The following is a 17,790-nucleotide window of genomic DNA, read 5'->3' on the forward strand; positions in this document are numbered from 1 at the left end:
TTGTTGATATATATTTCAAACACATAACATTTTTCTTTTTACATGACAAAAAAACATTTTATGTACAAACATAATAATATTTACAAACATAGTAATATTAACATAATTATATAATTATATATAGAGATATTGAAACCCAGTACATTCATACAATTGTATTTATGGTAAAGGTAAATGTGAAATTAATAAAAACTTATATGTTGGTATATTTCTCAAAACTTTCAAAATGTGACTTATTCCCTATTTAGCACCGAGTCCTTCAATTATTGACAGGTGAAAGTAACATTATGAACTTTTAAAGAATTGCTCTTTGGCTACGAAAAGGTACGCTTTTTGGTTACAAAACGGCATGCTTCAGTGATGCACAGCACATAATTGCTCATTTAATGCTTATAAAAGATACTGAGTGATTATTACAACATATTTTTGGCTAAATGTTACAATATGTTTGTAATATAACATTATAATTGTGTATTTAAAAAAAATATTAATGTTAGGTGTAATGCATGACATTATTTAATTGGTTACGAACTGGTATGCTAGTGGTTACGAAACGGTATGGTACGAACGGGTTTGGGTACGAAACGTCTAGAAACCGTCAGGTGTTAATTTTACTCGGAAGGAGATGAGCTCATCCGAATATTGTTCGGAACGACTCGTAAGCTTCTTACGAATATTACCGAAAGTTACTCATCGTTAGACTGTCCCAGTGTCAAAATAGATCGCTACGCCTCGCTATTTTAGTATGGTAATAAATGATACTAGGAAAACAGTATATAAATATGTCTGCCATAAAGGAAGAATTGCAATCTGTTGCAAGATATTTTGGTTTATCGCATATTAACATAGTACTTGATGGTGGGAATAAGGTAATCTGTTGCAGTCCGTATGTCGCCAAAAATTTAAATTTAACCCTTGTATATGGACATTTTAAATTCATATATATTTATTTTATAACCTTTTTTTTTCGGTCACATGTGTGTTATCGTCAACGTCCCTAACTGCGTTATGGTTCCACTCCGTTAACTTTGTTTTTTCGTGCACGGTTCGCGCAATCAACATGCCGTTTATTTATGAGGTTTTTCTTCACAGTTCAGGAAGTCTATTTTGTTTCACATATCGTAGCTAAAAAATGTAGAATAATATTTCCATAAATATCATATTTGTGTTTTTGTCGTTAGGTGAATGCAGTTTGGGACATCGATGGTAAAACTTAAAGGAATAGGCTTAACACATGAACAATTTTGTCAATTTAATAAGTAAACAGATTAATTTAGGGAGAAGTGCTCAAATACAGGGCATCATCCCGTGTCGGACTGATGTCAAAAGAATATAACGGCGATGTGTAATCCGTTGTTAATTGATGAACAAAAACGGTAATAAAAACCAATCAAAACACGTATGTCATTAGACTTATTTCCTGCGACAGAAACCGTAAACAATGCATGCATGTTTTGTGTTTCTCACTAGCCCGAACTTAAAAACCACTAGCCATGGACGTCGGGCTTATGGATTTGTCGAACTCTGCATAAAAACTACACACAAGTTGCTATACAGTATTGGATATATCAGTTTGTAATTTCCATACAAGTTCACTGCATTTTCCCCCATACGAGTAAGTCTTCCATACGAGTTCACTTGTGGATTTCCATACGAGTTCACTGCATTTTCCCCCATACGAGTAAGTTTTCCATACAAGTTCACTGCAAGCTGGATCAGTGATTTAAAACATTTACTAGCAACGATTACAAATTCACTAGCCCTACTTTTCTTTAAGTTATTTAAGTTTACTGAGGACTTCTAGAATTTTTATAAAATCCACTAGCCATAGGATCAGTAATTTTTAAAATTGGGAAGGTAGGAGTGGGGCCAGGATATTTATATTTACAAAATAAACTTAAATGCAGCATTTGACAAACAAAATTTCACTAGCCGTCGGACATGGTAATAGTAGTTATTTACTAGCCCAACACTGAATATCACTAGCCACGGGAGTGGGGCTACCATAATCTAGAAGTCCTGGTTTACTAAATAATAGTAATAATCAGATATGTCACCTAAAGAGGGAGATACAGCTTAAAAACACTAACACTTGGGGGGTTGGGACAGGATATTTATATTTACAAAATTAGACTTAACTGCAACATTTGACCCAAAAATTCACTAGCCATCAGGCATGGCAATAGTAGTTATTTACTAGCCCAACATTGAATATACTAGCCATGGGAGTGGGACTACAATAATCTAGCAGCCCTGTGACCAACTTGTTTGGTGTCATCAACACATATCACACGGTTTGCAATGATCAGTGAAGCGTTGTTAATTCACAGCTACAGTAATGTAAAAAAATAACTAATGATGCATTAATTATTAATCACTTAATAATGTTACATTTTTAATGAAAACATACACTTATGTGAAATGCTTAAATTTTATTACCGGAAGTAGTAATATTTTATATCAAAATATTTCGAGTGCATATTCAAACTCTTTCCGAATAAATCGTTAAAACGTGGAACATGACGAAACATAGCCTATTTTCATCAATCTTCTCCTGTTTGATTTCATCAAACTTCTCCTGTCAATTCTAGATTAGGGCCTGATTGTGTGAGTTTTTTCAGTAGTTTTACAGAAAATGTAAGGCAAATGCAGATAAAAAAATATGATTTATATTATCGCACCACAAAATGAGGAATTCTGAATATATCTGTCAAAATAAGGTAGAAAGCAAAAGCAGCTTGTAAACCTGATTTTCAGAAAGTATACTGTTCATTTTGATTGGCATTTGCTTCCAGTCTCATGCCAATTTGGAGCCTTGCTGATATTTAGTTGGAATAGTCTTTGTAGCAGAAGCATAGTGATTAATATACACATATAGCCCAGTGGTAACGCGCTCACCTGATGCACGGTCGGTCTATGATTGATCCCCAGTGTTGTTGAGCCCATTGGGCTATTTCTCTTTCCAGCCAGGGCAATACGACTATTTCAAAGGTCATGGTATGTGCTATCCTGTCTAAAAGGTCCCTTGCTACTAATGGAAAAATATAGTAGGTTTCCTCTCTAAGACTATATGTAGAAATTAGCAAATGTTTGACATCCAATACCTGATAATTAATAAATCAGTGATAAAAATAAACAGAATTTTCCACTAGTCCACCGGACAAGTACATTTAGAAATCTATACTTGTCTGCCAATATTTTCACTTGTGCAAATAAGTTGTGTGTTTTATTCAAGTGCAAGGACAATGTTTTTGATTGATCAAAATTAAACAGTATTATAAATTTTTACTTGTGCAAATAAGTTGTGTGTTTTATTCAAGTGCAAGGACAATGTTTTTGATTGATCAAAATGAAACAGTATTATAAATTTTTACTTGTCCACTGGACAACCATTGAGGTACGTTTTGCTTGTCCAAGCAAATTAGCATTTGTCAGGACAAACGGACAAGTGTTTATTTTGAACACTGTAAATCAATATGCTCTAGTGGTGTCGTAAAACAAAACAAACTACGGTCGACAACAGTCACTTTTTGCACCCTTGTTTTGGCTTCATACACAGTAAATAAAACATATCCAACGGTAATTTTTTGATAAGATATATTTGACAAAAGGTACTTTTTATTTCTTTCATCTTTTGAAACTTAAAATTAATATTTTGTCCAGAATTATGAAAAATAACAAAATACCAACCTGTAAACAATGCTTGTTATAGAAATTTGACTGGAGACCAGATTAGTAGACCAGTTTTTATTTTAATGTGGCGAAGCATTGTAATAATATAGCTAATTTCGAATTTGAATGACGTCAGTATTCCAATGACAAATCCTTTTTAAGAATACTGGAAAAATTCCAATGCAAACTTGCTATTGAACATTTTTTGTTTGAACATTACTAATGCATCTGAATGTGTTTGAAGAAAATTTTGTGATTTTTTTTTTATACCTTTTACGAAATATGGATTTCAAGTGAAATTACAGTAAGATATGCTATATTTATTGTAAACAAACCCAAAACAAGGGTGTGAAAAGTGACTGTCGTTGACCTTAACTATAATATACGCATGTAGAGCGTGTTATTTTGATTTGTTGTCGATTTATTCATGTATTTTATAGGTATTTTAACTCTATTGTACCATTCTAGGTGCCAACTATTCAAAATTCTGGCAAGACGTCTGTGCGAGGTCATGGAACAATTGTCAAATATCTTGCAAGAACCAGTCATCTAGATTATTTAATAGGTATGAGATTGTTTTGTTCTCTTTGAACATTATGTTCACATACCGATACACATACAGTTCTAGTTTTTGTTTTAAGCGGGTGCATTATGGGTGAAATTTACACAGGATACCATGAAGGATCTTAACATATGTTATAATAATGCATACCGATGGATGATTGGACAACGATGACCATATAGTGCCAGCAAGATGTTTGTCAGTCATCGAGTAAAAAGCTTTAGTGCTTTACTTCGTCCAACAGCATATTCGCTGACGATCAGAATCGAAACGACCTCAAACGACCTACTTGCCCACCTGCGGTGTACAAATGTGTACGTCAAATCTGTATGTGTAAATCGCTGGCACAAGCTACTGTATATTATGTAATCAGTTTTGTATGTGATGTTTAAATATGTTCTATGGATCACTGATCTGAAATAATTATTATAACCCTTATGATGACCTACATGTACCTAGGAATTTTAAAACAGGCACTGAATTTTGGAGAACAAAAATTAGGATCCCATGGGATAAATATATTTTTCAATGTTATCTACCGGTAGTTATATTGGGATTCCATTTCATAATCTTACACTTCCAACCCAAACTTTGGAATTCTTGGAAACAGAGAATCAAGACTGAGATTTCCTACCTTTTATCAGTTCTGTGCCTTGTGATCATGGGAACCTATTGGAAACTGTTGTTTGGTTCCGCTGAATAGTCGTATTCAATATAATCATGAGAATTTTTTTTTTGGTTCCGTGATTTTACCAACACAGTACCGGAAATGATCATTTCCATGAAATCTGAAGGCCTGAATATAATATTCCAGGACTAGCTCTGGGTGTATAGAAAAGTTCGCCAAATTATCTATTAAAAAAATTGCAGAAACCCACAATTATTTTTAACAAAATATCAATCATGACATGAAATTCTTTTGCCAAATTAAAATAAAATTTGCCAGTTGTCTAAAATTTGCAGTTGGCGAATTTGGCGAGTGCCAGAGCTAGCCCTGTGTTCTTTGTCATTTGTTGACAACCACCTGGCCCCAAACTCATAAAATTGTATTAAGAATCAAGACAATAATTAGACTGTGACCTCATCTCGACAATGGGGTACTTCAAAGTCAAAAAGACTCACACTCTCTATCTCCGTGTCTCTCTCCATCTCTGTGTCTGTCTGTCTCTCTCACACACACACACACACACACACACACACACACACACACACACACACACACACACACACAGAGTTACGGTTAGGTTTTGGGTTATGGTGAAGTTCCCTATTTATATACATATCAGTATTATAGGTCTTGATTTTACCATGTTATTAATAAGGATCCAAATTCAGCAGGTTGCTTTTTCTGTTAATTGCATGTACCAACAGATTCCATATTCAAACGTTTGTCTACCAAGAGCGGCAAAGAGCCTAACCATTAACTTTGGTTGGGCTGCACTCAGTATTGGTATATCATTTACAAATTGTGCATATAACTGTGGATTGGTCATATATATATAACTGTGGATTCTGTTTGTAGACTTTCTTTTGAAGTTGTTTGGGGGTTGGGTTTCTTTTTTTCTTTTGCAGTGGGTTTTTATTATTTTTGGTTGGTCACCGAGTTATATCTACTAAACAGTGATTATGAATAATGTTACAGGTTCTGATGTGGCAGAGAGAGCCGCGATAGAGCAGTGGTTGGAATACAGGACTTGTTTCCTCGACCGGTGTGCTACAGACAAAGATGTCACAACTATTCTTAAGGTGAAAGATCACATTTATTCATTTCTGAATTGCTACAATACTTGTCACAAACTGACTACTGTGCAATGAGTCTGACATGGACATAGTCGTGAAATTAAAATGTACCTACATGTATCTTAGTGTGTGCCTGTGCACCGCATACAATTATTATATTGGTTTTGTTAATTATAATAAAACGATTTGAAGAAAACTTGTTTCAGAAAGAAGCAAAAAGTGATCACGTGATTGGTAACAGCTAGATCCTGACACACTAGAACAATGGTTCGCTGTTGGGATACATGTTCGGACCAGTCCATTGTCAAATGAGGAAATGCAATATGGTTGCGAGGTCAAATTACAATATAAAAGAGAAATAGATAACACAGCTTTGATCCCAGTCTTGGACCAAACTCTCGGGCTGCCCAAGGCAGTCATGCTTGAACAGATTTCTGATGGAAGCATATATATGCCAAAAATATTGATGTTCATGAAGATTCAAATTGCTTCTTTCTTTTTTTTCAAATTTGATTTAAAATTTAATGTATATATTTTTATTTTGTTTCAGTTTAAATCTGGTTACAAATTTTCCAAAAAAAATTGCCAAATCATTTACTTGATTTAGACTGTTTTTAAACAGCATTAAAATCCTGTTTATGTATTATGTAAATATTTTTAATTAAAACCATCAAATTAATTATTTTGTTTTACTGAATGATTAATAACCTATTTTATTTGGTGTTTAAGGAGCTGAATATGTATCTAGCAGACAAAGTCTACTTTGTTGGCCATCATATGACTCTTGCGGACATTGTGCTGTTTCATGGCTTGCACTGCATTGTGGTAAGGCTTTGAAATTAATATTTATATCAGTGTTTGTATGTGTATTGGTGTGTGTAATGGTGTGTGTGTGTATGTGTATTGGTTTATCTATTGGTGTGTGTGTGTATTGGTTTATCTATTGGTGTGTGTGTATTATAACAGCAGTTGTGTCGATCTTGTTTTTTTCCATAAGTAGCAAGGGATCTTTTATATGCACCATCTCACAGACAGGATAGAACATGCCACAGCCTTTTGATATATACCCATCATGGTGCACTGGCTGGAATGAGTCCAGTGCCAGATGACAGCATTGTCAAAGATGTGTTAGCTAGTGAATGGAAGATATTAAGTGAAGACTAGTATTGTCTGCAACATAAACATGGTTTTTTTTTTTTTTACAGGGCGATATGACCCATCAGGAAAAAGAAATATTCATGAATGTGTCACGGTGGTTTAGTAATGTAAGTCGGTCATGTATGAAGGATATTTGAAGTGGTCATCTAACAAAATTTTCTACCACATGTAGAACTAATCAGTAGGCTGCTCTTTTTTTTTTTTAGATGAATTTGTATATTTTGTGAATGTTATTTTATTTTTCTATATGACAAAATTGTAATTTTATGGTCCTGAAATTTGTAATAATATAATGTTTAGGTAAAATTATTGTTGTACTTAATGGAGACTCCTTGCATCTCCATTTTCCTGTTATACAAATCAAACTAATCAGCTGATAATAGAATAAGAGTCTGGTATATTATTAATAAAATTTTAAAAGTCAATGCTGTAAGCATTATGTCATTTCAGAGATAATACTATGTACAGATAACCAAGATACTTCAAAAGTTATTAGTTTCTTTACATATTTTGTTTTATATCATGCTCCAAGTATTTTGAATTCATAATACCAAATTTTCACATTTTATTTCAGATGCAACAAAACGAAAATCTTCGACAAGATCTCAGATGTTTAAATTTTCAGAAAACACCCATTTACTTAAATTGTCATCACTGACAGAAAATAAACTATTGTTTTCATTTGTTTTGTTTGTGCTTGTCAAGTAGAAAAACCTGATACAATTTTACTACCTGTAGGCAAGGGCTAAACATGAGATCGCTGTACTTCATAAGAATACATATAAGGAAAGACATATTGCGGGATCTGTCATATCCTGGTCTCAAACCTATACCTCTATTATGATCGCCATCACAGATGGATTAGTCTTAAGATCACTTCAATAGACCTCTTTCGCATTCCTATCCAGGCTGAAAACAACTTTGGGGGCATGATTGACAGTTGTCATGAGCGTCGTAGCTTCATAGAAGCTGTGAATCTCTAGCAACTAGCATACATATTTCTTATCGGATGGTAAAATGGCAGCGAAAAACGGTCTACCGGGTCTACTAAAGTTTACATTGGAATTGTTTAAGACCAAAAGCAGAGAAAATTAACTTGGACGAAGTCTCTGGAGCCGCCTGTCAAGGGTTTTAACAAAGCAAAATTAAAATATTTATACAATAAAATGAAGTTAATTGGAATGTATTTGCTACTTTTAACAATTAGAATTTATAGTTCTATTCACGTGGATTTCTAGTGATGTTTAATTCTTCCCGTATATCGGTATTTAAAATTTAATAAAAATATGCCTCCCCTTTGCCTAAAAACCCAACAAAATCCCTACCTCACATATACCTTATCGTTTCATTTTTTTTTTTAAAGACGGTCATATAACTACTAATCAATGTACATGTCTTATCTACAAATTATTTATTTATTTATTTACTTTTCACTATCATCTATATCGGACACCTACAACTTCATTTGAAATATCTGGTATTTACGAAGTTGCTATTGATGTGTTTTTGTTTGACGACTGTTCATGAGTGTCACCGTAGTACGTTTGCTTAAATGTCAATAAATGTAGTGCCGATACCTTAATTAATTTACAGTTATCAAATTCTGAAAGTATGTGATCTGAAAAATATTTATTTATTTATTTTATTGGCCTAACTCTTCTTTTTCTTTCATCATTTTAATTATTTCGGTTTAAATTCAGGCTTGCCCGTCATCAGAGGCATTATACTTATATGTTTGCTTCTAACACTGAAATGAAGTACCTTATGACTGTGCATAATAAACCCTCTTGAGTTTATAATAAAGGAACCATCCATAGTCATATTATCAAGTTGTTGGCTAGATTAATCTCTTATAAATAAACCTTACAGGTTTCTTAGGCTACATATTCTTGCTTCAAATATAAATATCTGTATATGCAATACAGTTACATTTCTGGCCATTCTCGGGTCGGAAGCAACCAAGAGGCCGGGGCAGGGTACTGTACCCTAACTTAACTACTTTATATAAATCTGGTTTAAAACACACACACTCAAATAATACGCAAACATCTCCAATAAGTATTTGTTGGATGTTTACAGAAGTTTTGGGTTCCTATTGATACAATAATTAATAATAGAGCTAATTCACATTCCTATTGCGTGGCCTCCTATTGTCAGTGCCCCCCAATTTGTAGACAGGGCTATTTTTACGAGATCTCGCGTCAGTTCACGACTAGCGTTCATCAGTTTCCCCGCTACGTGCACATGTGCAGTGGAATGTGAAAGAGGTCTATTTTTCCACTCTCAATCGAGACCAACATTCATGAGTGGTAACAAGTTGGATTTTTCAAAATTATACAGTGAACAAACCAGAATCCTGTCAAAACTGGCCAAGTTTCATAGTCCTGTATTTTCTAAACTGTAAAATACCACCTTCTATACACCGGATCCTGTCTAAATCCGACAAATATTAGGTCCCCAGCAGTTTTACAAAGGAACAAAGCCAGTCAGGGTGATGAACACCCAAAGTATTATCTTAAAGGGACATACCCTAGTTTTTAAACACTAACACATATTTTTGACTATTATAATCATTTTTGATAACTTAAATCATACTTTACTTAGATTTTATTGTTTAGATATCAATTTCATTATATTCGAAGTGTTTTTGGTCATCCTGGTGTTTTTAATATCACAAAATGCATTTCTCATATTTTTAAAAACGCACGTGTCTGAGAAGTAAGTTATGGAGTAGAGTTTTAGTCTATTTTTAAAGGGTATTTCACTATTTCAAAGTCACATACTCATGTTTCACTCAATTGTAACTTTATCCAAATGTGTTACAGGTTTGTAGATTAAGTTTAGTAACTAAACTTCGTGTTAATTTTCACGGGTTGAAACTAGGATATGTCCCTTTAATAGTGTGGCCAATAGGTATCCTGCTGTAGTACTCAATCTTTTGCAGTTTCTCATTCCAACCATTGATCCTGTCCATGGAAAAGTGTTTTAAAAAGCAAAACTTTATTGCTATTTGTAATGAAAGGAGTACTTTTTAATAACATCTCGGCACATTTTAAACTACAACTGTTGGGTGTCTAACATATATGGTTATTTTAAGATGTAGCCTGGGGGAGGTGTGACCCACCACACAGGCTACTCCTAATGACAAGCAGCAAGGGATCTTTTGTATGCACTTTCCCACTGATAGGATGGTGCATACCACAGCCTTTAATATACCAATCATGGGGCACAGAACTCTCATTAGCAAAGCTAAATCCCTTCTCGACTGAGCAACATACCATCTCTTAATTCATTGTGCCATGAGGCAGTTACAGTATATGTACTCAAGTGTCGCTGGGCATTCTTTTCCAGCAAATTGTTTAGTAATTGATTACAAAGTGTTTATGTATATAGGTACATAGAGGATACTTCGTGCTTTTTGTCAAATATGCTTGCGCGACGAGTGTGATATGATTGCAAACTTCACGAGATGAGATATAAATCATATTTGACCCAAAAAATATGAAATTTTCTATTTATTATATAACTTTTGGCAATTTACTTTTATTTCTCAAAGGCCAGCAGCAAAATAGTTCCGGCTTTCTTACAGTGAAGATAACCACTTTCTACAATTTTCACTCTAAAATGTGTTATCGTCACTGAGTGACTGATACTTATTTCACTGATATTTTAAGATATTTCACTACATGTTATATAATAAACATAAATGTACAAGCTGATGTTTAGATATATTAGTATTATGTAAATGACAAACAAATATTAAAGAATATGTGATTTATTTTGATTCTTTGGGTTTCACACACTGAAGGTAATGAAAGTGCAATACAACCAGAAATTCATGTACTTGACTTAGAATGCACACAAAAATCTTGAGTCACAAAAGGAAATAATGCTGAATAGTTTTCCAGTACTAAGGATAGCATCACACGTCAAAGATCTACATAAGATATGAGAAATCTACATATATGGTTTACATGTGTGCTTATATTAATCTCTTATGCCATTTTTCAACTGTCTAATTTATATACCATAAGATTAGTTTCGCTATATGCTGATAAATTAAAGGGGGAAAACAATGTCTCTTCCAGGTAAAATATAAATTTATTGCTTCTTATTAAGTCAAAAATATAACTCATTCACAATTATCAACATTTTCAAGAGTACGCCCCACCACCTTAAACCATACATTAAAAATATTTATTTGGCATGTGTGTGTGTGTGTTCGTTTTAAAAGGTACCTTAACCCTTTGTGAAAATGCTGATAATTGTGAACAAAGACCTACACAATGTGTAGAACCTAAACTATAAATATTTGGTTGAAGAATAAAAATCACTTCTTTTCCCCCAAAAAAGTATAAATTAACTGTGTCGTATACATAAACTTCAAGGTTTGCCTCGTATTATGTGTCAGGATTTTTTAGTCTTAAATATAAAACATTAGTTGTTGAAACAAAAATAATGGTGTATATTTTTGCTTTTGTAAAGCTTGGAATGGAAAAAAAAATGAAGGGATTTTAAATGAACTATTCAAATATTTTAATAAAACTGATAAAATAACACTTGTAGATGAACAACGAAAACTTCCAAGATCTAAAACAAGTGCAGCTGACAATTGTTGACACTTTCCAGTCTGGACCTTTTTTTTCATCACCCAAGTGTGGATTCTTCCTTCTACTGAATTATTTCATGGCCTGCATTCACCTGCTTCCATTCATTTGTTACCATGTTTCCTGACATTGTTAAAATCTTTTCGACTAAAAGAGCTTTTTTTAACTACATTAAAATATTAAATACATTTTCTTGCTTAGAAAGTTAGGCTGTTTTGTTTAATGACACCATACAGTGTATTAAAAAAAATTATCACATTAAATTCTTATATTATCCACAATTTTTTTTTTCTCTCTGTGGGCAGCGACTTGAAGGTGAGTAAAGTGAAATGTTGACAGGGTACATATATGATTATGTCACACATTGTAGTAACAAAGGTCTACATTCAATGCCCATCTGTGCCCGTGCTTATAAAACTTTTAGAGTCCAGACTTAATCTCAAGTGACGTCAAACACATGCAGTTTGTATGGCGTTGCCATGGCGTTACTGTCTCAAGACTCTATTAGTCTTGAGTCTAGACTCAAAGTTTTATGAGCACCACGCCAGAGATGAGGATGGGCAGCATAAATATATGGATGCAAATCAATATCGGTGATTGAAGGTTTTAACACCTTCAAGTAAGTTCAAATATTTAGATACTACCAAAAGAAAGTAAGAATCAAATAGTTCTACATGTATTTCAAATTGCAACAACAATTAAAAAAAATAGATTATAAATAGAAGTGTTAAACTAATAAAATAAATTTTTTTTAGTGATCAACACTTAAATGCAGCTGATCTGAAATGAGACAGAAGAGATATGGCAGGGTTTGTGAACATTACAATACACATGTATATGAAGTGATACCATTTCTTTAAGTATGTTAGTGAATAATGATTAAAAATATGTATTTTAATTGGTGACACTGAAAGTATAAAGGACAATCATCAATGTATTTTGACAGATCGTGTATGACAACATGGATTAATATTTAATTGTGTGGTTTTTGTTTGCTTTAAAAATCAATTCACTTAAGTAAACATGTAGGCCTATTTAAATAACAGTGGAATAGGTTTTTGTAGGGTTTTTTTAATACTTCATTTAACAGTGGAACAGTTCCAAGTTCTTTTTGAAGTAGGTGTAGCTCATAAACCATTTAGGCCCATGTTTATAAAACTTGCTAGTCCAGATTCAAGACTTGGCAGTCTCCAGGGACAAAATTCACAAAATAAGCTGTGTACCAGGGATGGCACACTTGAAGCTTATCTGGACATCAAAATTACAAAGAATCCATGAAGAAAGACACAAAAGTCCTGCTGTTGTATTATTTCAGCTTTAATACAGAAATGTGAATTAAGACATCTTCAATTCTGACCACAAATGGGCAATACAGGGCTAGCTGTGGTAGTTGCTAAATTCACCCGTTTTAAAAGCAATTGACAAATTTTGCTTTAATTAGGTGAAATAATTAACAATTTTGTTAGACAATAACTGGTTTTCTGCAATTTTCGAAGTTTAATAAATAATTTGGCAAATTTTTCTGCTCACCTAGAGCTAGCCCTGCAATGTAATCATAATTGCTTAACAGCCATGATGAAATTAAGTCTGCCTGTTTAATAATGATGATAAAGGCATGTGATGAAAACGTTTACACTTAACAGCAACCATATTAATTGAGGCGATGACCAATGAATTTACAGCAAAGCCCAGACGTATTTCAGAAATAGATTTTAAACACACCAGGTCTTGATAAGGCCGGCTCTTGTGCCCACGACAGGCGTGCGCTACAACAGCTTGTTCTGAATGTGCACGTAAAACCCTATGACATGACATGATTGGTCAAAGCATAATCTAGATATGCATGGATCACTATTGTGTTTTGCTGTTACATGTTTCGACAAATTCATAAAATAGTTTTAGCAAATTACTGAAAAATGTTTTGGCATGACCAACAGTAAATGGACACCAAGCAATCAAAAGTCTATTTATGTGCTTATATCCACTGAAAGTTCAAGCCCATCCATCCTGATAGTCGCCTTCAAAATATGTTAGAAGGGCAATGGCCATCTCTCTTCAGCTGAAACTTGCACCAAGTCAATGTGGTTTTGAAAAGGCACTGAGCCTAATTATTAGACGATGCAACACAGCTGTTGAGACAGGTATAGCTAAAGTTACACAAGGGTTAATCCAAGCCAGATATTGCATTCCATAATTGTTTTATGTAACACAGAAACTGGTACTTTTGTTTACTCGCATCTTCCAATATAACATTTTACATGGTTAAGATTATCACTCTTCCCATTGCACCCCAAGAATTATCTTTTATCTCCTCACTGTCGGCTAAACTCACTTTGAACAACTTGACTCAGGAGAATAAATTACAAGTTACTGGGGGAAATATAATTTACACACAGAATTGTACAATGACCTTTTTAACTTTTCGTCATGCTAGTCTATATTAAACTGATGCTGGAGACCATTATGGTGAATAAGTTTTCCCACCTAAATGAAACCTTATGAGCTAACAATGAGCAAACATTATATACATGGAATATTAAATACGAGACCTAAATATAAAATCCATCACATGACACAAAAATATTCTCTTAATGTGTACATTTATCACAAGCAAAAGATACATGCATAGCTTTAAATGGCATTTTAATTCCTCATGGGAAAAAAAATAGCAATGAATATAACATTCAGTTATTATTAAATGAATATGAATATAACATTCAGTTATTATTAAATTGTGTGAACATTGACAAGAATAGCTAAAACTGCTTAAAACAACAATTTCTATATTGATCAATGGTTATTCTTAACCATACTGAAAAAGCACACCAGCATAAAATGCACACATTGGTACGGTTTTAACACAATTTGTTTTAAATTTATTACAGTGAACAACCTAATCCCAAAAAGTTGCAATCATGGTGATGTAAAACTAAAACTAAATAGAACTGTACATGAAGTTGTTGAAAATGTACTGGTATTCAACTACAGGTATTTTATTTCATTTTTTTAATTATTATTTCCAGAAGAAGACAATTCAGGGATATTTAAGAACATTAAGTCTCACAGAATAGATTGGGTACTATTTACCCAAGTGGTCACTCACAATAGTGAAAATGAATATAGGTGAAATGAACTTACTAATAAATGATCTTGTTATAATTTACAAAATACATGTTTTAGCAGAATGTAAAATGACAGCAAGTGTTAACTTTGTAATAAAATGTTATTTTGAAACAATCCTTTTGTTTCATTCTGTTTCTATAACAGAATGTAGGTAGTGATGTGCATGGTTTCTATATATGTCACTTGAAAATAAAGGTGGGTTTGTCTTAGAAAAAAATTGCAGAGGTAAATGAATAGAATAATAAGCACAGTATCATTTATGTCCCTAATGAATTAATTAAAATTTTTACTCAAACAAAAAAAGCTTGTGAGAATTTTCATTGCAGACAAACTTGATTTATAACACGTAACTTGCTTGCTATGGACCATCCATCTTTAACCTATTTAGCATTAATATGTTTTTATTGTATAAAAACAAACATATTTGCATCCGAGCATATAGTGGATTAAACAAGTTTTTTCATATTGTTATTCCACACTATACTGTAGTTAACAACTTTGGACTGGTCCTCGTAACTTGCGCCCAATACTTTTGTGTATTAGTGTTTTCTTATCAAAACTGAAATTGTACAACAAACTGGGTTCAGTTAGTCTTCAGTGGATTACCACCTATCAATAAACCACATAATCACCAATTCTCAACAATTCCACATGACTGGTATATCAAAGACCATGCCATGTGCTATCCTATCTGCGTAGAAAAAGTAAATCAAACATACCAGGAATCAAGTCAGCAAGACCAGCCTACATGGCTGAAGCTACATCTTATGACCTAATATCAAAAACAGTATTTAAAAAAAAAATCAATCAACATATTGCATTAGATTAAAAATTAACATAGAAAGGGGAAGGGGTTTAAATACTAGGACCGACATTTCTAGTTATTAATCTGAAAATATAACAAAATTTTTACAGCAAGTCACCTGAAAAACACAAGCAAGTTGTATATTATTAATTAAATGCAATGATTGGTCACAAAATGTTCTCATACAAATGTGATAAGTAACAAATATCACAGCCTATATAAAGTTACAAAAAAAAATTAAAATCAGCAGACCTTTTGTCACAATATTCTATCACTCAGTTGTGTACTTGTGAGCCTTCACAGAAAATGAGTGCACAACAGCCAGGTCAAAACTTGATGGGCAATATACTAGAGCTAATATTACAATGTGGTCTGAAAATATTTGACAAGAGCAGCGAGACTGGCAATGTGACAGGCAACATTTTACAGATTGCTGATTACATTGTTTACGAAAAGTGTTTAACATAACCACTCTACATCTGCCTTTGTAAAATATAATGAACACCCTGGTATACACACTGAAAAACAGAAGACAGACTGGTCATTTATGTTTATTACAGCCCCAAGGTAACAAAGTGGAGTTGGATGGCTTGGCAATAGTCTGCTATCCAGCAATGGTCTACTATAATATATGTAAGTGCTTTTATCTCTTCATACAAGGACGACAGGAAAAATTCACAATCAAAGCTGGCTTTAACAATACAATCAATTATTAGGCTGTTAGTTATGTTGTAAAATGCCAGTATTTGCAAAACAATAAAACAAAAACCCAGCAGGATTAAGCCAGACGACAGTAATAAACCCTGATTATTCTCTATTGCCCGGATGACCACATAAAAACCTGTCACGACAAACATGGTCACGTACTTCAACTTAAAACTGTTTCACAGAATAACAGTATACGCATCAAGTTCAACCTGGCCTAGAAAGACAGTATGTTTATCCTGCTATGTCCCAGTAGCACAAACTTTCCTCTCAAGTCTTCTGTACAATTGGAAAAATGAAAAGCTCAACAATGAAAACAGTAGCCACATCTTTTGGCAAATTCAAATAAATACTAGTATTTATTTATTTTATACATATTGCATATATGTATATACAGATATAAATATCCGGTCCAACAAACTAGCATTGTAATTTGCTTGCCAAAACGGAAATTTACGAACAAGCCATCAAAAGCACTACATATTGTTCCTAATGATGCCACACCGTGCCAACTGTAGACTGGGACATAACAGGCAAGAAAATATGGCTAGCTCTTCAAGCGTGGTTTACTGTGGTCACTTCTTTGTTGGTCGTTTGTTCTTGATAGTCTTGCTCACGCTTTCTTCTTCTTGCATCTCGCGTCTTAGAGTGATAAATTTTTCTGAATTAAAGTACAAAAATGATTTAGATTACATTCGTAAATGAGTACTGGATAAAATATTTTACATTACAAAAAGTACATTGTAACACCAAGTCACTGTCCACGGTTTGTTTTGAAACCCTCTTTTCCAGTTTTACTTTTAAAAGAGCTAAAAACAAAAAATATATAATAATTGAGATAATCAAGTTTCACTGATCTAGGACATAAGTTTGAAAGAAATTGTCCTAATTGCAAAAATTTAACTATAAGCTAAACATTTCAATAAATAAATAAAAATAAAAAATAATTAATTTATACAAGTATAACTGTAAACCAAGTTTCATTGGTCGAGGACTTAGTTAGTAAGAACTGGAGGTAAATGTCAAAACGTAACATTGTATTTGAGCTAAACACAAATGTTAACACTGTTGCAGTTTTAAAAATAATACTTATATCTCACCGCAATACTGATGCGAAAAACATACTGTTCATGTATTGCACACGGCATAATGTTTAATGGTAATGAAAGAAAAATCAAATAATTTTCAAGAAATTTGTTTGTAATTAAAAAACATCATGAGTTATTTACATATAATTATGTTGATGTCATTTAAAAACTTTGCATTTTGTTTGAGACCATTTTATTTGGTGCACATGATATTTGTTCCATGAGTATAAGGCAAAACAAGAAGTGCAATTATAGTTCTAAAACAAGTTGATTTTCCACACTTTTTACATTCATGCGATTCTTGAAATATTCTAGGACTAACCGTATCAC

General features: G+C 33.1%; 2 protein-coding genes across 5 annotated transcripts in view; one reads left to right on the forward strand and one right to left on the reverse strand.

Annotated features, from left to right (window-relative positions):
- The first annotated feature begins 732 nt into the window (after positions 1-732).
- On the forward strand, positions 733-7,813 carry LOC121375803 (eukaryotic translation elongation factor 1 epsilon-1-like). Its single transcript, XM_041503459.1, has 6 exons — positions 733-869; positions 4,141-4,237; positions 5,877-5,980; positions 6,704-6,799; positions 7,180-7,239; positions 7,707-7,813. Exons 1-6 carry the CDS (start codon positions 756-758, stop codon positions 7,788-7,790), a joined length of 555 nt encoding a protein of 184 aa, XP_041359393.1. The 5' UTR covers positions 733-755; the 3' UTR covers positions 7,791-7,813.
- A 3,078-nt stretch (positions 7,814-10,891) lies between these two features.
- Positions 10,892-17,790, reverse strand: part of LOC121376393 (kinesin-like protein KIF2A) — a 46,227-nt gene continuing 39,328 nt past the window's right edge. For all 4 annotated transcript variants that reach the window (XM_041504246.1, XM_041504245.1, XM_041504244.1 and 1 more), the window contains one exon: positions 10,892-17,033. In XM_041504246.1, coding sequence (XP_041360180.1) covers positions 16,948-17,033 — 86 coding nt within the window. In that variant the 3' untranslated portion in view covers positions 10,892-16,947. The remainder of the gene's footprint in view (positions 17,034-17,790) is intronic.

This window comes from Gigantopelta aegis, chromosome 6 (assembly GCF_016097555.1).
Source record: "Gigantopelta aegis isolate Gae_Host chromosome 6, Gae_host_genome, whole genome shotgun sequence".
Classification (NCBI taxonomy): Eukaryota; Metazoa; Mollusca; class Gastropoda; order Neomphalida; family Peltospiridae; genus Gigantopelta; species Gigantopelta aegis.